The sequence below is a fragment of the Rhinoraja longicauda genome, chromosome 10 (genome assembly GCF_053455715.1).
Source record: "Rhinoraja longicauda isolate Sanriku21f chromosome 10, sRhiLon1.1, whole genome shotgun sequence".
In the NCBI taxonomy this organism is placed as follows: Eukaryota; Metazoa; Chordata; class Chondrichthyes; order Rajiformes; family Arhynchobatidae; genus Rhinoraja; species Rhinoraja longicauda.
Genome location: NC_135962.1, coordinates 9436361 through 9458001, shown reverse-complemented (window position 1 = coordinate 9458001; position 21641 = coordinate 9436361). Strand labels below are relative to the sequence as shown.

Sequence of the window (21641 nt, the reverse complement as noted above, 5' to 3'; positions counted from 1 at the left end):
AATTGGCCTCCGTGAATTGCCCGCAGCCTGAAGGCAATGTATCCGCAAGCGGAATAACAGAACGAGTGTGAACCGGTGATCGATGGTCGGCGTGGTCTCGGTGCGCGGAAGGACCCGTTTCCATGTTATATATTTAAATCAATTAAACAAACAAAGCAATGGTCTTTGATCACCCAACTATGTCGGCCGTTCCTTCAACATTTCCTTCAAAATCCAGAATACTTCAAAAAAGAATGAACAAGGTATGAGACAGTATATCGAGATCATTTCTACTGTCGCTGGATCGAAAGGAATTTTACCAATACATTCTGCAGCGAGAATCTCAGGCCGGATCCCCAAGTTCTCGACCCAAAACGTCACCCATTCCTTCCTTCCAGAGATGCCGCCGGTCCCGACGAGTTACGGCAGCAATTTGTGCCCATCTCCCCTGATTCGGATTTAAACTGGGGGCTATAGTCCGCTGGCGGTCCCCTGCTCGACTCCTGTTACACACAACTTGAGCGGGCCCACTGCGTTCCGCCATTCCTCGCAAGGTGCGAAGTCACAGCAAGGGAACGGAAGGAGAGCAGATGCACAACCACGACTCGGGTCACGGCAACATCACCCAAACAGATTTTGCAATCAACTGCTGTCGGATGGACAACATTGTTAGTTACTTTGATTTTAACTTTGGAGTTGCTTAGTGCCCTTCTTCGATATACTTGGCCGGGAAGTAGTGAAAAGCCTAGGAAGGAACTGCGGATGCTGGTTTACACCGACGATAGGCACAAAATGCTGGAGTAACTCAACGGGTCAGGCCGCATCTGTGGAGAAATTGAATGTGACGTTTCGGGTCGAGTCCTTCTTCAGACTCTGAAATCTGAATAAGGAAGGGTCTCGACCCGAAACGTCACATATTCCTTTTCTCCAGAGATGCTGCCTGACCCGTTGAGTTACTCCAGCATTTTGTGGCTGTTAAACAGTGAAATTTGTCTCGTTTATTGCATCCAAGAGAAGCTCGCGATCTCCTTGGCATCCGTCTTGTTTTACAACCACTCACATCTGCACTGGAAGAATATCGCCCCCATCCGCAAACTCCCGACAAATGCAAGAGTTTTGTCACAGCCTTTTTCCCATCAGAAGGAAACGCGGGCTGCGGAATTTCGCCCAGCGCCGGCTGCGGCCTGAACACCGACAGCCTGGATTTAAACGCATAGGGCGAAGATGCGGGAGCCTTCTGGAGTAAATAACCTCCCGGAATGAGCTAGTATCACTGTTTTGGTTGAGTGAGGTGAGCTGTGAGGGTAGCAAGGAGCTCGTTTACCGCTTTCATTATAAACCAGGGAAGGTCCAGTGTGAAGGGTGAATTTCGTTGTCTGTGGATCAATGGATCGCGATAATGGAAATGAATCATTCGCCGAAGATGGACAAAAAACCCCAAACTGGAGTAACTCAGCGGGTCAACAACATCCCTGGAGAAAAGAGGTCCTTCTGCAGTTGTACAGGGCCCTAGTGAGACCGCACCTGGAGTACTGTGTGCAGTTTTGGTCTCCAAATTTGAGGAAGGATATTCTTGCTATTGAGGGCGTGCAGTGTAGGTTTACTAGATTAATTCCCGGAATGGCGGGACTATCATATAATAATAATAATAATAATAATAATAATAATGCATTACATTTATATAGCGCTTTTCATACACTCAAAGACGCTTTACAGGGATTTATAGAACATAGAGAAGTGAATAAATAGATAAATAAGTAAACGAACAGAGAAAGGAGACAGAAGGTGAGGTGACCTTCAGTGGTTGAAGGCAGTACTGAACAGGTGAGACTTCAGTGATGTTTTGAATGTGGTGAGTGAGGAGGAGGAGTGAGTTGAAAGACTGGAGCGACTAGGCTTGTATACACTGGAATTTAGAAGGATGAGAGGAGATCTTATCGAAACGTGTAAGATTATTAAGTGGTTGGACACGTTAGAGGCAGGAAACATGTTCCCAATGTTGGGGGAGTCCAGAACCAGTTTAAGAATAAGGGGTAGGACATTTAGAACGGAGATGAGGAAAAACCTTTTCAGTCAGAGAGTTGTGAATCTGTGGAATTCTCTGCCTCAGAAGGCAGTGGAGGCCAATTCTCTGAATACATTCAAAAGACAGCTGGATAGAGCTCTTAAGGATAGCGGAGTCAGGGGGTATGGGGAGAAGGCAGGAACGGGGTACTGATTGAGAATGATCAGCCATGATCACATTGAATGGCGGTGCTGGCTCGAAGGGCCGAATGGCCTCCTCCTGCACTATTGTCTATTGTCTATTGTCTAAAAGGAATAGGGGACGTTTCCGGTCGAGACGCTTCTTCAGACGACATCAGCCATTGGTTGACGTTGGGTGACAGCGACCCCCGAACAGAGCATCGGCAAGCATGTTCTTGCTTCTTTAAAACAGATAAATAATTGGAATTTAAAATGCAAGACTGATTTGAGGTTAATTTCGGACTGCTTAACTTCGCAATTATACTGCACAGTTTTCTGCCTGTGGTCACAATGGAACTAAACGTCGCTTGAGCTCTAGAAATCTGAATGAGCAGATATAATTCACAAATCAGTCTTCCATATCTCACGGTAAGTATCCCCGGCTGGGAGATTTCCACACGGATTACGCGTGAGCCAACATTAGCAACAGCTAATCACCGTGGGAGTTTAGGATTACCGACTCGCGGCATTTCCTGTTGCCACTTAGTTCAATTCCAGTTGATGCAGTTCAGCCGACGAAATTTCAAGTTCAAGGCTTCTGAAGCCACTGTTGGCGTGAATGTAGCCAGACCCGACCCTTTGACAAGACAGGCATTGTGCAGAGTAATATTTAATATTCACGCCCTTTTCACAGTCTGCATGTATTGGTGCCCCTGTTTGCCAATCAATCTTTTTTTCTTGCAAATTGTGCACCGTTTAGATTAGTTTAAAGACACAGCGCGGAAACAGGCCCTTCGGCCCATCGAGTCCGCGCCGACCAACGATCCCCGTACACGATCCTACCCACGAGGGACAATTTACAAATTTTAAATTGGAGTTAATTAGCCGGCCAATCTGTACGTCTTTGGAGTGTGGGTGGAAACCGGAGCACCCGCGGAAAACCCACGCAGGTCACGGGGAGAACGTACAAACTCCGTACAGACGCACCCGAAATCAGGATCGAACGTGGTAAAGCAGCAACTCGATTGCTGCTCCACCAAGTGCCAGATTGTAAACTTTATACCTACACATAGTATCATTTCACTTGCACTTTTATGCAAAGTGATCGGCTAATGTTGCTCACAAATGAGGGTCTCGACCCGAAACGTCTCCCGAGATGCTGCCTGACCTGCTGAGTTACTCCAGCATTTTGTGAATAAATACCTTCGATATGTACCAGCATCTGCAGTTATTTTCTTATATCACAAATGAGATATTTATCTCTTGTCGTCCAGACCGTTGTGTCGTTTATTTCTTGTTGGCGAACCAGTCAAACAAATAAAAGACAAAAGATAAGGAAAATATTTACTGTCGGGTCAAAGAGAACCGCTTGAAAGTGTTTTTTTTGCCTCTTCCCGTGCCCTACAATAAATACGTTGCCTTGCCCCGGCGTCGATCATTTTTTTCAGCGGAATGAATGGACGCGGGACGGACGAGGGAAGCAAACTTGTAGCACTGCAATAACCGGCAGCACGGAAACAGACTTTTCGGCCCCATTCGGGTCCATGCTGACCAAGATGGCCAATCTGGCTAATGCCATATGCCAGCGCTTGGCCCATATTCTCCTAAACCTTTCCTATCCATCTACCTGTCCAAATATAGTTTAAACGTTGCAGTTGTATCAGTCTCTGATACCGCTCTGGAGATGGTTCCATGTGACCACCACCCTCTGCGTGGACAAACTTGTCCCTCACACCGCTATAAAATCATCACATAAAATCCATGACCTCTCCATTTAGATTTTCCTACCCCGGGAAAAGGCCTGTGACTATCTTGGGACGCAAGTGTGTAAGTCCCACAGACAGCACTTGAAGTTTCTCGGATAACCAGCACCCTGTTCGCGTTCATTCAGATTCAGATTCGGATTAGTTTATTGTCACAAACGCTAGGGTTGAATTAAGTTCCTTGTTCGAATGAAGCTCAAAGATAAACAGTTTACCGTAAGGATAAATACAACAATAAATACACAACAAGTGTAAGACATCAGAATATAGTGCAGGAAGTACTAAATGCAATAATAGAGTAACTGAATGATGTAGGAATGGGTAGGAATGTTCAGAGTAGGAATAAATGGCAGCACCTCTGAGAAGGAGATAGGAAAGAGGTCATTGGTTCAGGAGTCTGATAGCCATGGGGAATAAGCTGATCTTAAGTCTGGAGGTCTAGGCTTTCAAGCCCATGTGTCTTCTCTCAGAAGGTAGAAGGGAGAATAAGGAATGGCCAGGGAAGCAGGCATCCTTGGTGACACCTCCAGCCTTCCTGAAGCAATGTACTGTGAAGGTGAGTTGGATGGAAGGAACTGATGACTCTGTGATGGACTGGGTTTCCTCCGTCCTCACTGTAGGTTTAGGTGATCAAGCACAGAGTAGTTGCCAAACCACACTGAGATGCAACCCATCAGAAGACTTTCTGTGGTGCATCTGTAGAAGGTCGAGAGAATCCTCACAGACATGCCAAATCTTCTCAGAGGCCTCTTAAAGTTAAAATGCTGACGAGCTTTCTTGTTATCACATCTGTATGCAGTGACCAGTTTGGTTGCTAGTGATATGGATGCCAAGAAACGTGATGCTGTCGACCATCTGTACAGAAGTTCCATTGACGAGGAGAGGGTTATGTCACTTCCTTTGGTCAACAGGAAACTATTGACTAAGGCAATCCGGGGAAAAAAGTTGAGGTACGAGGGTAAGCTAGCCAATAATATAAAGGAGGATAGTAAAAGTTTCTTTAGGTATGTGAAAAGGAAAAAAATAGTTAAGGCAAATGTGGGTCCCTTAAAGACAGAAGCAGGGGAATTTATTATGGGGAACAAGGAAATGGCAGATGAGTTGAACCAATACTTTGGATCTGTCTTCACTAAGGAAGATACAAACAATCTCCCAGATGTTCTGGTGGCCAGAGATCCTAGGATGACGGAGGAACTGAGGGATATTCACATTAGGCAGGAAATGGTATTGGGTAGACTGATGGGACTGAAGGCTGATAAATCCCCAGGGCCTGATGGTCTGCACCCCAGGGTACTTAAGGAGGTGGCTCTAGAAATCGTGGACGCATTGGTGATCATTTTCCAATGTTCTGTAGATTCAGGATCAGATCCTGTGGATTAGAGGGTAGCTAATGTAATCCCACTTTTTAAGAAAGAAGGGAGAGAGAGAAAAGGAAATTATAGACCAGTTAGTCTGACATCAGTCAGTGGCGGGGAAGATGCCGGAGTCAATTATAAAAGACGAAATTGCGGAGCATTTGGATAGCAGAAACAGGATCGTTCCGAATCAGCATGGATTTATGAAGGGGAAATCATGCTTGACTAATCTTCTGGAATTTTTTGAGGATGTAGCTAGGAAAATGGACAGGGGAGAGTCAGTGGATGTAGTGTAACTTATCTTTCAGAAAGCCTTCGACAAGGTCCCACATAGGAGATTAGTGGGCAAAATTAGAACACATGGTACTGGGGTACTGACATGGATAGAAAATTGGTTGGCAAGGAGTGGGGATAAATGGGTCCCTTTCAGAATGGCAGGCAGTGACAGGTGGGGTACCGCAAGGCTCGGTGCTGGGACCGCAGCTATTTACAATATACATTAATGACTTGGATGAAGGGATTAAAAGTAACATTAGCAAATTTGCAGATGACACAAAGCTGGGTGGTAGTGTGAGCTGTGAGGAAGATGCTATGAGGTTGCAGGGTGACTTGGACAGGTTGTGTGAGTGGGCGGATGCATGGCAGATGCAGTTTAATGTGGATAAATGTAAGGTTATCCACTTTGGTGGTAAGAATAGGAAGGCAGATTATTATCTGAATGGTGTCAAGTTAGGAAAAGGAGACGTACAACGAGATCTGGGTGTCCAAGTGCATCATTCACTGAAAGGAAACATGCAGGTACAGCAGGCAGTGAAGAAAGCCAATGGAATGTTGGCCTTCATAACAAGAGGAGTTGAGTACAGGAGCAAAGAGGTCCTTCTGCAGTTGCCCTAGTGAGACTGCACCTGGAGTACTGTGTGCAGTTTCGGTCTCCAAATTTGAGGAAGGATATTCTTGGCTTTGAGGGTGTGCAGCATAGGTTTACTAGGTTAATTCCCGGAATGGCGGGACTGTCGTATGTTGAAAGACTGGAGCGACTTGGCTTGTATACACTGGAACTTAGAAGGATGAGAGGGGATCTTATTGAAACATTTAAGATTATTAAGGGGATGGACACGTTAGAGGCAGGAAACATGTTCCCAATGTATGGGGAGTCCAGAACCAGGGGACACAGTTTAAGAATCAGGGGTAGGCCATTTAGAATGATGAGGGAAAACGTTTTCAGTCAGAGAGTTGTAAATCTGTGGAATTCTCTGCCTCAGAAGACAGTGGAGGCCAATGTTCTGAATGCTTTCAAGACAGAGCTAGATAGAGCTCTTAAGGATAGCGGAGGCAGGGGGTATGGGGAGAAGGTAGGAACGGGGTACTGATTGAGAATGTTCAGCCATGATCACATTGAATGGTGGTGCTGGCTTGAAGGGCCGAATGGCCTACTCCTGCACCTATTGTCCATTGTCTATTTCATCTTGCTGACATTAATGGCTAGAATGTTTTTCTGACAGCAATGCACAAGGTGTCCGATCTCGATCCTGTACTCTGGCTCATCACTATTGTCCATCTGGCTAACAACTGTGGTATCATCGCCGAACTTAAGGATCAGTTGGTGAGATGTACTTGGCCACAAAATCATGGGTGTATAGAGAGTCGAGCAGGGGACTGAGCACACAAACCCCTGAGGAACATTAATGTTGAAGGTTCTTACTGTTAATGTGATCAAGCACTGAATGTAATGCAAGGGGGTTAGCATTCTCCATGGACCTATTTTCCCTGAACATAAGTTGCAAGAGATCTAGATTGTACAGAAGATTGGTGCAGATGTAGACTATTAACAATCTTTCAAAGCATTTCACAGTGGTCGATGTTCAAGCTATCGGGCAGTGGTTATTGTGTAGGAAAATAATTGCAGCTGCTGGTACAAATCGAAGGTATCACAAAATGCTGGAGTAACTCAGCGGGTCAGGCAGCATCTCTGGAGAGAAGGAATGGGTGACGTTTCGGGTCGAGACCCTTCTGTCTCGACCCACAATGTCACCCATTCCTGCTCTCCAGAGATGCTGCCTGACTCGCTGAGTTACTCCAGCATTTTGTGATACCTTCGGACAGTGGTTATTGAGACAGATCACTTCACTTTACTTTTCATGGGGACTGAAACAATGGAGCAGTGAAGGACGTACAGGTATGTAGGTTAATTGGCTGGGTAAATGTAAAAATTGTCCCTAGTGGGTGTAGGATAGTGTTAATGTACGGGGATCGCTGGGCGGCACGGACTTGGTGGGCCGAAAAGGCCTGTTTCCGGCTGTATATATATGATATGATATGATATGAAAGTAAACTGTTTGAAGTGAGAACATGCAGTTGTCAACAAAGACTGTGGACAATTAGTTGCCACACACTGTTAGATTCCTTCCATGGATTCCATTCGGGCTGGACACTTTCCAAGATTCCACCTTTGTGAAAGCAGATCTAATTTCTATGATAGAGTCAGCAGAGGATGGGGTGATTTGGCTCTGTCCCATAAATCTTTGCCTGTTTAAAATGAACATAATAGGCAGTGGAGAGACAGTGAGATTGTATCCTCCATTGAAATTTTGTGGCACTAGGCAAATTATAGTGGGTCCAGGTTCTTGTCGCGGTCGGAGTCAATATGCGCCATAATCAACCTTCAAAGCACTTTATCACCATGGATGAACGTTAGCGCCACCGGTCGATAGTCATTGAGGCACAGCACCTTACTTTTCTTGAGCCCTTGAGTATTATTGATGCCCTTTTAATGAAGGTGGGAACCTCTGACCTCAGTAATGAGAGGTTGAAAATATCTGCAAAAATTCCAGCCAGTTGGTCTGCGCAGATTTTAAGAATATGACCAGGTATACCATCAGATCCAGATGCTTCCTGAGGGTTCATCCCTGAAAGATCTTCTAATGTCGGCCTCTGCGACTGAGATTGTAACACCATCAGGGGCTATGAGGGCCCGTGAAGGCACATCAGTGTTGTCCATATCAAAGCATGCACTGACCTCCTGGTTCATCCTAGGCTTCTGGTTGGGGAACACTCGGATAGTTCTTGTGAGAACACAATCCTCCACACATTTCCTTAGGAAGACGATAATAACAGTGATGTATTCATTCGGGTCCATTGCAGAGTCCTAGTCACCAAGAAAAATACCTATGTAAGGTTTAGGAAAATGAAATCAGATAGGGGTTTTTAGGAATATAACATAAGTAGAAAGAACTCAAGCAGGGAATTAGGAGGGCTAAAGGGGCCATGAAATGTAAGATGAAAGAAAATCCCAAGGCACTTTATTTGAACATTAAAACAAGAAGGTAAATATGGAGAGAGATAATAATTTAATATTATCCTTAAATTATAAATTATCCTTATTTGAGGATAAAGAAGGATGCTAGTTTGGTGGATATTAACTATAGGGAGAGATTGAACAAACATGGATTGCTTTTCTGAAGCTTCAGAGACAGGGGGAACTAATTTTTTGGCATCCAAAGATGTAGGCAAGGTGCTAAATGAGTAATTTGCATTGGTCTTCACTGAGGATAAGTTAATGGAGGACGGTGAGATCAGTTTGGAGAATACTAATATGCCAGGGCAGTTTGAGATTGAGAAGAAAAAGGTGTTCAGACTCGTGAAGACAAGTGGATAATCCCCTAGGGCCTGATGGAACAGGTTGTTGAGAGAGGCAAGAGAGGAGATTGCCTGGGCCTAGATGAAGGTCCATATATCCTCTCTACTCACAGGTGAAGATGCTGTAGATGTTGTTTCTTTGCTTAAAATAGGAAACATTGAGGAAGTTATAGGCCAGTAAGTCTCACATCAGTGGTACAGAAATTCTTAAAGAGGATTCTTCAGGATAAGAATTACTGGCATTTGGAAGAGACTGAACTAATTCTGGGTGGTCAGCATGGCTGTGCAGAGCAGGTCATGCCGTTCTGATTTGATTGAGTTCTTTTAGGAGATGAGGATGGTAATTGATGATGTTGGGCCATGGATATTGTCTACCTGGACTTTAGCTGGCATTTGACAAGGACCCTTGTGGTAGGCTGATGCAGAAGAATAAGATGCATGGGATCCATGGTGACTTATGTTGTAATGCAAGTAGATAGAGTGGTAAAGAAAGCATGTGGTATGCTTGCCTTCATTGGTTGGGCCATTGAGTCAGGAAGTTATATTGCGGCTTTTTAGGACTTTGATTAGGTCACGTTTGGAATATTCTATTCAGTTCTGGTTGTGCCATTGCAGGAAGGATGTGGAGGCTTTGGAGAGGGTGCAGAAAAGGTTTTACCAGGACACTGCTGGATTGGAGCATATTAGCTATAAGGAGAAAATGTACAAACATGGATTTATTTTCTGAAGCTTCAGGGACAGAGGGAAGAACTTAATAATAAACGTCATAAACATAGGAGAGGCATAGATAGGATAGAGGCAATTTTTTTCCTCCAAATGACAAAGACTAGGACACAGCTTTAAATTGAGAGGGGGAAAGTTTAAAGGAGATGAGCAGGGCAATTTTTTAAATCAGAGATGTGGGTGTCTGAAACATGCTACCAGGATGTTGATGAAAGCAGATATGACCGTGCTATTTAAGAGGCTTTTAGATAGGCGCATGTGTATGCAGGCAATGTAGGGATATGGATCATGTAGGTATAATGCTCAGTACAGACATCATGGGCCGAACGGCCTGTTCCTGTGCTGTACCGTTCAATGTTCTACACTAATTTTGCACATGGAAACAGAAAATGCTGGATTGCTTAGCAGGTCAGTCAGCACATGTGAAGAGAAAAAAACAGAGTTAACATTTAAGGCGATAATTTTTCACCAGAACTGTACGAAGAGCAACTACATTCTCAACAACATCAGTGATCTGCTTATTTAAATTACTTTCATGCAATTAAAAGTTTTTGTGAGCATCCTAGTTGAATGATATCCTATCAAGTTTCATTATCAATGATATCCTCTTGCTGCTCTGCCTGAGGCATGTGACTCTGTGCAGTATAATTATCCAGTTTACACTTTAGTACGAATGATCTTTAATTTCTTTTAATTCCACTGTTCCGGTGGAAGATAATCATAATTCTTCTTCTCCGATTGCTTATTCCATCACTGAAAGATTTTTTGTTTGTGAACTTGCTCTGTGAACGTGCCAAATTTAACCAAACACTTTTTTTCCCTTTTTCTCCCTGCACTTATAGTAATTCCAGGAGTTATATTCCCCCCATTTATTTACACTAGGTATGTTATTTGTTATTCATTATCCTTCATGGTCCTTTATCAGTTGACAAAAGGACATTCCATTCCCAATCCCTTCACTGACCTTTTGTTCTCACCAGCTGTTTCTGCAATTTCAAGCCTCTCCACTTTCTCTGCAATTTAAAACTTGTATTCCAAACTTTTCCCAGTTCGAGTGAAAGGTCATTGACTCTCTTTTTCTCTCTCTGCAGCTATTGCATGAGCATTTCTGCTTTTATTTTATGTTGCAACTGTTTAGTTTCTTTACTGGCAATGGACAAGAATAAAGTTAAATCCACACAACTGCGCCAATCTGAGGGAGTGAGAAACAGGGTCTGCTTCATTGATTAGGCTGTCAGCCACTGATGTAAACAAAGCACTTGGAAAATGTGAACAACATTTTATATCTGCAGATCGACCTCTAAGCAAAGTCAGATATTCACAATGACATTCACTATTGCTTTCAGTGTGCTGGCAGTTTTAATTTCACTGAGGAAGGGGTGTTTTAAGATCAAGCTGAACAGATATATTCAAAATTCACATTTTAATTAGAACATACAACATTAAGCCAAGGTGACTACATCCCTGTTCTCTCTGGTTAGATGGGGGTAGAGCAGGTACAGTGTATGAGAAATGGAAGACATGGCACAATAGCAGCACAATGGTGTCGCGGTAGAGTTGCTGCCTTTCAGCTTCAGAGACACAGTTTCAATACTGACTGAGGATGTTATATCTGTATGGAGTTTATATGTTTTCTCTATGTGTTTTCTCTGAGTTCTCCAGTTTCTTGCCACATTCCAAAGACGTACAGGTTTGCAGGTGAAATAGTTTCGAGAAATTATCCCTAGTGTGTTGGATAGAACTATTGCACGGCAGATTGATGGTCGGTGCAGACTCGATAGGCCAAAATGCCCGTTTCTGCACTGCATCTGTAAAACAATGTGGTTGACAGCACCATTAATAACAGTGAGCGGTGGCCTCATTTCCTGAGGGAGGACATCTCCCTTGTCCTGCTGTGGAAGACCTCTCCTCAGGAATGGATGTGGTGTAGGGGAGAAACTGAGAGAAAGGGATCAAGAAGGCACTGTACATATCCATGGGTGTACAGGGTGCTGAGCAAACGTCTGGGCACACAATCCTGAGGGCCACCCGTGTTGAGGGTCAGGGTTAGGAAATTTGATGTCCAATTCTAACCAACTTAAATCTGCCAGTCAAGACGTCCAGAAGCCAGTTGCAGATGGAGATCCCAAGGCCAAGATCCAGAAGCTTAGGGGTAAGTTTATTCGATGTAATGGTGTTGCAGCCTGAGCTGTAGTCAACAAATGGCATCCTGACATAGATGTTCTCATCGGAAACCTTGTGCCATGGTGTCAGGACAATAACCTAGCCCTTAATGTCATCAAAACAAAAAATCGTTATTGCCCCAAGGAAAGAGAGGCATGAACCCAACTCTGTCCTCATCAATGCAGCTGCTGTCGAGACAGTTGACATCTTCATGTTCCTTGGCACCCATATCAACAGCAACCAAACCTGCTCCCCAATGTGGTGATCAAGAAAGCACATCAGTATATTTATTTCCTTAGGCATCTGAGAACATTTGGCAGATCCACAAAGATTCTCAAACTTTGACAGATGTGCTATAAAAACTATGGCCCTGGGGATGAAGCTGTTCCTGAGTCTGGAGGTGCGGGCGTAGAAAACCTTGTATCGTCTGCCCGATGGTAGAATTTCGAACAGACTATTGCAGGGGTGTGAGGAGTCTTTGTGAATGATGGTGGCTTTTCTGAGGCATCGTGTGTTGTAGATGCCCTCCAAGGCTGGTAGCTGTGTTCCGATAGTCTTCTGAGCTCTATGGACTACCCGCTGAAGAGCTCTCCTCTCTGCTTCCGTGCAGCTGAGATACCACACAGCGATGCCATGTGTTAGGATGCTCTCTATGGTACAGCGGTAGAAGGTCGTCAGCAGCTGTTGGGGCAGACCAGACTTTTTCAGTGTTCTCAGGTAGAACAGTCGTTGCTGCACCTTCTTGACCAGTGCAGTGATGTTCGTGGACCATGTGAGATCCTCCAAAATGTGAGTGCCCAGAAACTTGAAGCTGGACACTCTCTCCACACTGTCCCCATTGATAAAGATCGGGGCGTATTCCCCGTTGTGTGATCTACGGAAGTTGATGATCAGCTCCTTGGTCTTAGAGGTGTTTAGGAACAGGTTGTTATTTGAGCACCAGTCCGCCAGGTTCTGCACCTCCGCTCTGTAGTTTGTTTCATCACCGTTGGTGATCAGCCCGATCACCGTTGTGTCGTCTGCAAACTTGACAATGGTGTTGGTGTCGAATGCAGGAACACAGTCGTGTGTGAACAGGGAGTAGAGCATGGGGCTCAAAACACAGCCCTGTGGTGTGCCGGTACTCAGGGTGATAGTGGAGGACAGGTGCGGGCCCATTCTCACTGCCTGCGGTCGCTCCATCAAGAAGTCCAGGATCCAGTCGCATAACGACGAGCTGAGGCCTAGCTGGTGGAGTTTGGTGATGAGCTTGGTGGGGTTTGGTGATGAGCTTGGTGGGGATGACCGTGTTGAAGGCAGAGCTATAGTCAATGAATAGCATCCTCACGTACGTGCCCTGTCTCTCCAAGTGAGTCAGGACAGTGTGAAGAGCCAGAGAGATGGCATCCTCTGTTGATCTGTTTGCCCTGTATGCAAATTGATGCGAGTCCAGTGAGGCAGGGATGCTGGATTTGATGTGTGAGAGGACCAGCCTTTCAAAGCACTTCATGATTATAGGAGTTAGGGCAACCGGACGGTAGTTGTTCAGGTTGGTGATTTCTGCTTTTTTCGGCACCGGCACTATGGTAGCCGACTTCAGGCACTTGGGGACCTTAGCCGGAAATAACGACAGGTTAAAGATCCTGGTGAATACCTCAGCCAACTGTTCAGCAAAGTCCTTAAGTACCCTTCCTTGAACTCCATCCGGGCCTGCAGCCTTGTGTGGGTTGACCCTTCGCAGAGCGCGTTGTACATCCTGTATGTTCAATGTTAAGTCAAGTCAAGTCAAGTCAATTTTATTTGTATAGCACATTTAAAAACAACCCACGTTGACCAAAGTGCTGCACATGTCCCTCCGCCTTGGCGTCCCTCACACCCTCACCTCCCTCCAGGGATCCAACTGGCTCTTCCAGGTGCAGCAGAGATTCTCTTGCAACTCCGCTAACCTCGTCTTTTCCATTCAGTGCTCTCAATGTGACCTTGTCTACATAGGTGAGACTAAGCGGGGACCAGGCAACTATTTTGACAAACCCCTCACCTCTCTGTCGACCATGGCCAATTGGAGTTCATGATTGCAATAGACAATAGACAATAGACAATATACAATATGTGCAGGAGGAGGCCATTCAGCCCTTCGAGCCAGCACCGCCATTCAATGCGATCAGGGCTGATCACTCTCAATCAGTACCCCGTTCCTGCCTTCTCCCCATACCCCCTCACTCCGCTATCCTTAAGAGCTCTATCCAGCTCTCTCTTGAAAGCATCCAACGAACTGGCCTCCACTGCCTTCTGAGGCAGAGAATTCCACACCTTCACCACTCTCTGACTGAAAAAGTTCTTCCTCATCTCCGTTCTAAATGGCCTACCCCTTATCCTTAAACTGTGGCCCCTTGTTCTGGACTCTCCCAACATCGGGAACATGTTTCCAGCCCCTAGCGTGTCCAATCCCCTAATTATCTTATATGTTTCAATAAGATCCCCCCTCATCCTTCTAAATTCCAGTGTATACAACCCTAATTGCTCCAGCCTTTCAACATACGACAGTCCCGCCATTCCGGGAATCAACCTAGTGAACCTACACTGCACGCCCTCAATAGCAAGAATATCCTTCCTCAAATTTGGAGACCAAAACTGCACACAGTACTCCAGGTGCGGTCTCACCAGGGCCCGGTACAACTGTAGAAGGACCTCTTTGCTCCTATACTCAACTCCTCTTATTATGAAGGCCAACATTCCATTGGCTTTCTTCACTGCCTGCTGTACCTGCAGGCCAATTGGAGTTCATGATTGCTAGCCATTTCAATTCCCCTCCCCATTTCCACACTGACCTGTCTGTCCTCAGCCCCCTCCACTGCCAAGGTGAGGCCAACTAAAAGCCAGCATCTCATATTCCATCGCAGTGGTCTACAACCTGATGACATGAACATTGAATTCTTTAATTTCAGATATCCTGTTTCCCTTCACTCCCTCTCAACACCCAGACCCTCCCACTCACACCCCTCTTTCCCACTGCACCTTCCCCCTCTCACGCATCCCCTCCATTTGCCCATAATCCACATACTCCTCCCATCGGGATCCCTTCCCCCACTATTCCTGTCTGCTCAAGCTCCCTATTTGATCCCACATTTCCTATGCCTTTCCCATCAGATTTAGTTATCTGCAGTCGCTAGTTACTTCCACCAACTATGTCCCAGTCTCTGCTGTTATCTCCACCTCTTTCTCCCTCATTTAATTCCATCCACCAATCCACCCCTCCTCACCTGAATACAATTATCACATGCCAGCTCTTGCCACCCGCCACCACTTCATACTGGCTATCTCCTCTCTATTCTCGTCTAAGTCCAGATGAAGGATCTTGATCAGAAACACTGACTGTCCATTTCCCTCCACAGATTTTGCCTGATCCATTGAGATCCTACAGCAGTTTGGCTTTGCTCCAGATTCCAGCATCTGCAGTTTTTCATGTCTCCGTTAGGAATAATTTCTTTCAATCAATTCTAATGTGGCACAATTTTAGGCCCACCCTACTCACCATTCTCCTGTGGTCTGAATAACCCCAAGTTACATAATAAACTTTAATAAATGCGCTCGCCCTCCCCCCCCCCCCCCCCCCCGGGAGGACTGGCGCCCGTCCTGGTGTGCCCCGTGTCTGACCTTCCTCCCGTGGTGCAGCGCACCGCAGTGGTGGTGGCAGAGGATCCACAAGATGGCCGTCCCCACCGCTCCCTGCTGATCACAGCCGAGCAGCAGGAGAGGTTTCGGCTCCATGCATGGTCCGCAGGAGAAATAGGGCCAAGGTCAGTGCCTTCTCCCTGTCCACTCTCACCCACCCACGGCCCCAGGAGACACTCCCCGCCTGGCAACGGGTCCACGCCATCGCCACCGGTCGGCTTCGGCTCCATGCCCGGCCCGCAGGAGAGGACCCCAGGAGAAACCGGGCCGAGGTCAGTGCCTTTTCCCTGTCTCCCCTTGCCCGCCCAAGGCCATGGGGGCCTCCCCGCCCGGCAACGGGTCCATGGTTGGGCCGAGGGAGGGGAGGGGTTGAGGGGGAGGAGGGTGGAGGGGGGGGGGGGTGGAGGGAGAGGGAGAAAGGAGGTAGGGAGGAGGGGGGGGATGGGGGTAGGGGTGAAGGGGATGGGGATGGGGAGTGAGGTGGGAGGGAGGGGGGAGGGGAAGGGGTTGGGGGAATGATCCTGCCTTATCTTTGTGCCCCCGTCAGATGATAGCATGACAATATTAGGCCCACCTTACTCATCATTGTCCTGGGGTCACCCTAATGCAAGTTTCATTCAAATTGGTCTTATATTTTTAAGGTCATAGACATTTTAAAGTTTAAAAAATTACCTTTTAAACTTACGCTGACCATCTTCAGCATTTGACATCACAATGGGGCCCGCCCGAGTGATGTAAGTGGCGGCCAATGAGGGAGGGGGGGTCCAAAGATGGGGGGGAGGGGAGCTGATGAGCCGACGAGCTGCCGCTAACTTTAATAAATGCGCTCCCCCCCCCTCCCTACCGGGAGGACGAACTGCATTTTCGACGTCAGTACATGCATGCGCAGTTGGGGACCATCGATCTAATAGAGATGCTCCCCGATTTAGTGGGGGAGTGGGCTCAGGGGGGATGTAGTGGGTAAATGGGGGAGGGGAGGAGGGGGGTTGCAGTGGGTGAGTGGGGGGGGAGGGGAGGAGGGGGGTTCAGGGGAGATGGAGCGGGTGAGTGGGAGGGAGGATAACGGGGGATGGAGTGGATAAAGGGGGAGGAGAGGGAGATAACGGGGGTTGAAGGGGGATGGAGTAGGTGGGTGAGGCGGGGAGTGGGGGAGGGGAGGGTGCTAGATCAATGCAGGAGAGGTTTGGGGGGTTGAGGAGGGATGGAGTGGGTGAATGGGGAGGCGAGAGGGGGGTTGTGGGGATGGAGTGGGTGAGTGGGGGGATAAGGGGGGTTCAGGGGAAATCGAATGGGTGAGTGGGGGGAGGGGTGGATAAGGGGGGCTGAGGGGGGATGGAGTGGGTGAGTGGATGAGGGAGGGGGTGAGGGGAGGTGGGAATAGGGGGGAGGGTGATGGGGGGAGTGGGGGAGGAGAGGGTGCTGGACCAATGCAGGAGAGGTTTGGGCCCAACGGGTCCACTTGGTCTAGTTTACAAATAAAAAGGTAATGGCTAGGAACAGTTCTGAGTGTGTGTGGTGGCACAGTCCCTCTGTGTGTGGACAGGTGAGGAGGCACTGGCAGTCATAGGTTTGTTCTAGCATCTCGGACTTCCTCCAAGTCTGCAAAAGGGAAACACAATTGAGAACCAGAGGATATAGGTTTAAGGTGAGGGGGGAAGATTTACTAGGGACCCGAGGGACAAAATATTCACACAGAGGGTGGTGGGTGTATGCAACAAGATGAGGCAGGTACCATCGCAACGTTGCAGAAACATTTAGATAGATTCATGGATAGGACAGGTTTAGAGGGATCGGGGCTAAATGCAGGCAAGTGGGACAGGTGTAGACGGGGCATATTGGTCGGTGTGGGAAAGTTAGGCCAAAAGGCCTATCTCCATGCTCATGACTCTATGACAGCTTGTAGGGAGGTGCCCCACACTTCTTCTTCCCCACCCAGCTCAAACTGCCTTGGTTGTAAGGAGTAGGGCTGACGAGGTGTGGGAGGGTTGATCCAGTTCTGTTAATAGGATGCCGATGTTGCTCCTTTGGCTGTGGCCCCGGCTCAGTCCAAAACATAGTCCATATGGATTTCAGTAAGACCTTTGATAAAGTTCTGCATGGTAGGTTGCACTGGAAGATTAGATTGCGCGCCGGCGATCTAACTGGTAGCAGAATTAACTTAATGGTAGGAAACAGGGGGTGCTGGTGGAAGGCTGTTTTTTTGAACTTTTTTTGTGGTATGCCTTGGCATTCAGTGCTGGACCATTGCAGTTTCTCATCTTTATAGACAATAGACAATAGGTGCAGGAGGAGGCCATTCGGCCCTTCGAGCCCACACCGCCATTCAATGTGATCATGGCTGATCATTCTCAATCAGTACCCCGTTCCTGCCTTCTCCCCATACCCCCTGACTCCGCTATCCTTAAGAGCTCTATCCAGCTCTCTCTTGAATGCATTCAGAGAATTGGCCTCCACTGCCTTATCAATGATTTGGATGGGAATGATTTGGATGGGAATGTACAATTGTTTGTTGCCAGGATGAGGCTGCAAGTAACCTTGGGGGAGTGGGAGTGAGTTAGTAAATGCCAAGGAGCTACACCACAAGAGACATTTTGTCGTTCGGCGAAAAAGGGGAACCTGCCCGAAGGCTTATGCGACCGTGTAAATGGGAGGAACCCTGGAGACATCGGGCATTGTGAGTGGGAGGATAGGGGAGTGAACTGGGGTATTGCCTCCAGTGCCTTCAAGGTTGGCTGCAGGAGGCGCTCCCGGGCCACAAAGAAGGCCGGACAAGGAGGAGAGGGACATCTGTTCGAATGAACTGCTCCAGTACACCGAGCGTGCGGGCTGACCGCACTTTAGACTTTGAATAACGGTGCGAAAAATGGTGGCACCAGCATGTGTAATATATGCAAAAAAAGTTTCACTGTGCAGTTTCATATGTGACAGATAAAGTTCCATTGAACCAATGATTGAACCATTGAGTAATTTCAGATAGGAAGATAACATTCAGGGAACGCAGTAAGTACACCTTGTGGTTCCATGCCTTTTCGTTGTCTTCGAAAGTCTCTCTCTGAGACCATGTAACCACAGAGCCTGAATAGGAGGTTTTAAACGTTGCCACTGGAATCGATTTCAAATAATCCATCGATTTCAATAATAAGAATTCTGGTGCTGCAGGCAGGCTCGCTGGAGGATTAGCACCGAGATCACCAGACATCGAACCTACATTGGCGTCCCAAAGGTAAGGGTTCTTTCTTTAATAAAAGCCCCCGGCCATTGTCTGTCCCCAGTGTGCCTCCAAATATATCTCCATCTGAGTGGCCGGCTCAATTCATGAGGGAATAGATTGGGTGAATGCAGAGGGTTTTTATCCCGTGTGTCGGGAATTGGTTTAAGGTGGGAGATAGGAACCTGAGGGGCAACTTTTACACAGAGGGTGGTGGGTATATGGAACAAACTGCCAGAGGAGGTAGTTGATGAAGGTACAACAAGATAAAATACAATTGGACAGGTACATAAATGGAAAAGATTTAGAGGGATATGTGCCCAGTCCAGGAAAATGGAACAAGCTTAGATGGCGCATCTTGGCTGGCATGGATGAGTTGGGCCAAAGTACCTGTTTTCACACTGTATGATTCAATTACTCTATGTACCTGAAGATGATGGGAAATTAGGCTAACTTGGTAAAGGTAACTTGAAAATCATGACAGAAAAGACTAGTGCAGTAGTTAAAATGGAAAGGTACTGAGACTGCAAAATAGGGTTAATTACAACAAAGATGGCAGAGTTCATTAGAACAGATATAGCTATGTGGGAGTGAGGATGGAGGACAATTCGGGACTGCAGGCCCACAAAGAAGGAACCATTTTCTACAAGAAGGACAGGGTAACCAGTCCTGTATAAATCAGACTAATTAAGAACAGTATTAAGTGTTAACTAATTAAGAAGGTATTAAGAATACCTCATCTAGTGCATCTGCTGCTCTAGATGTCAACTTATTTACATCGGCGAAACCAAGCGCAGGCTCGGCAATCGCTTCGCTGAACACCTGCGCTCGGTCCGCATTAACCAAACTGATCTCCCGGTGGCCGAGCACTTCAACTCCCCCTCCCATTCCCAGTCTGACCTTTCTGTCATGGGCCTCCTCCAGTGCTATAGTGAGGCCCACTGGAAATTGGAGGAACAGCACCTCACATTTTGCCTGGGCAGTTTGCAGCCCAGTGGTATGAACATCGACTTCTCCAACTTTAGATAGTTCCTCTGTCCCTCCCATCCCCTCCTCCTTCCCAGATTTCCCTCTATCTTCCTGTCTCCACCTATATCCTTTCTTTGTCCCGCCCTGACATCAGTCTGAAGAAGGGTCTCGACCCGAAACGTCACCCATTCCTTCTCTCCCGAGATGCTGCCGGACCTGCTGAGTTACTCCAGCATTTTGTGAATAATTAAGAGCAGGATCTTGATAATTTATTGTTAAACTGTAGAATTCACAAGTAACTGTTACGGTGAGAATGCTATGAAGTACTGGGAGATTTTTAGAATGGCGGGGTATTTTTGAGCTCTCAGGAATGCTCTCCAGTATTTACTGAAATAAAACCTTAATAAACCAACCTGTTTGAGAAAGTCACCACTGCGATATGAAATGTTCTTTTTATGTCACCTTAATCTGTCTGTAATTAAGAGGACAGCCGGGGCACACATTAAAGCCAGATTCAGGGTGCAGGTCAAACACAAAAATCTCTCAAACAGTTGATGTAGATTTGATGGGCTCGATTGCCTTATTCTTTGCTCCAAGACTTCATGACCTTCCCAATCCTAGCTGAAGTTTTCTTCACAGTTTAAAAAGATAATCTGCCACAATTTTCTTTTGTCCAAATGAATGATCTCACATTTGCATGCATGAAAGTTCATCTGCCAAATTTTGCCAAATTGCTCAATCTATTAAAATCTCTTTGTAATTTATAATTGCTGTTTAGGATGCTGCCCATTTTTATGCAATCAACAGAATTTAAAATATGGCTCCCATCCCATCAATGGAGATACCAGGAAACATTGTCTTCCTCACTGATCCTCAGAATGCACACATAATCTGCCCAGTCAAGTTCCTGATAGTTATTCCTGCTGCCTGTCTCCTGTAGGGCAGCTTGCTTCCCAGTCAGGTCAAAACTTTGCATTTAATTTTACTGTTTATTTTGCTAAGAATTAGACAAAGGAAACAGATGATGGGTCTTCTGCAGGAAATGCACCTGAGGAGCAGGAACAATAGGATGTACACAAGGAAGTTAAGAGCATACCTAGATGAGAGGCAAAGCGGAAGTAGGTGATTCAGTCCTTCATGCCTGCTCTATCATTTTACTACATCATGGTGGATTTTTTACCTCAGTACCATTTTTCTGCATGTTATTTTCTAAATATCTAAAAATCTATCAAACTGCAAACATTAGGATATAAAGAACCCACAACCCTCTTGCACTGCAAACTCCAAAGACATGCTATACTCCTGGTAAAGGAATCTCCTCTCTCCTCTTTCCTTAATGGCATACGGTTTATTTTCATATTGACACTCATGCCAGTGACGGAGCCAGGAAAAACATCATTTGTGCACCTATTCTGCCATGCCCTTTAAGAATTCAAGATATTTCTGTGAGATCATCCATCATTCTTTGACTCTATATGTCCCTTTGGCTTCTAATCAATCTGGTGAACCTTCCATGCACTCCCTTCACGGAAAGAACATCCTTCCTTAGTAATGGAGACTAGATCTCTACACAACATTCCATGTGCCCATAAATCAGTTTAGAGCGCCATTAAATCTTATGCTCAAATATTTTTGCCTTAAAGGCCAATATCAACTTGCTTTCTCAATTGCTTAATGAACCTGCATGTCATCCTCCAGTGCTCCATGTCAAAGGCCACCCAGGTCCCTCTGAGTACCAAAATCTCTCAATCACTGCCCATTTAAAAATTACTGCACTCTTTACTTTTTCTGTAACTTTTCCTGTTACATTCCATCTTCCACAACCTTGTCGTTTCATTTAACCTGTTTACTGCATTCGCCCTAAAGCCTCCCTGCAACACCCTCACAAGCGATAATGACACTTGGTTTTGTATCATGGACAAACCCACATATATTAAACCATACGACCAAGTCACACTAGCTTCTCGTTTTCACCCAACAAACAGCTAACAATGGCCTGTTTCCTTTATC

General features: G+C 46.3%; 1 protein-coding gene across 1 annotated transcript in view; it reads left to right on the top strand.

Annotated features, from left to right (window-relative positions):
* Nucleotides 1–4418: 4418 nt before the first annotated feature.
* The window catches only part of LOC144597720 (uncharacterized), a 50397-nt gene continuing 33174 nt past the window's right edge, over nt 4419–21641 (top strand). The window contains exons 1-4 of the mRNA XM_078407251.1: nt 4419–4482; nt 4726–4884; nt 6784–6884; nt 15455–15579. Of these exons, the coding sequence (XP_078263377.1) occupies nt 4419–4482; nt 4726–4884; nt 6784–6884; nt 15455–15579 (449 nt within the window). The remainder of the gene's footprint in view (nt 4483–4725; nt 4885–6783; nt 6885–15454; nt 15580–21641) is intronic.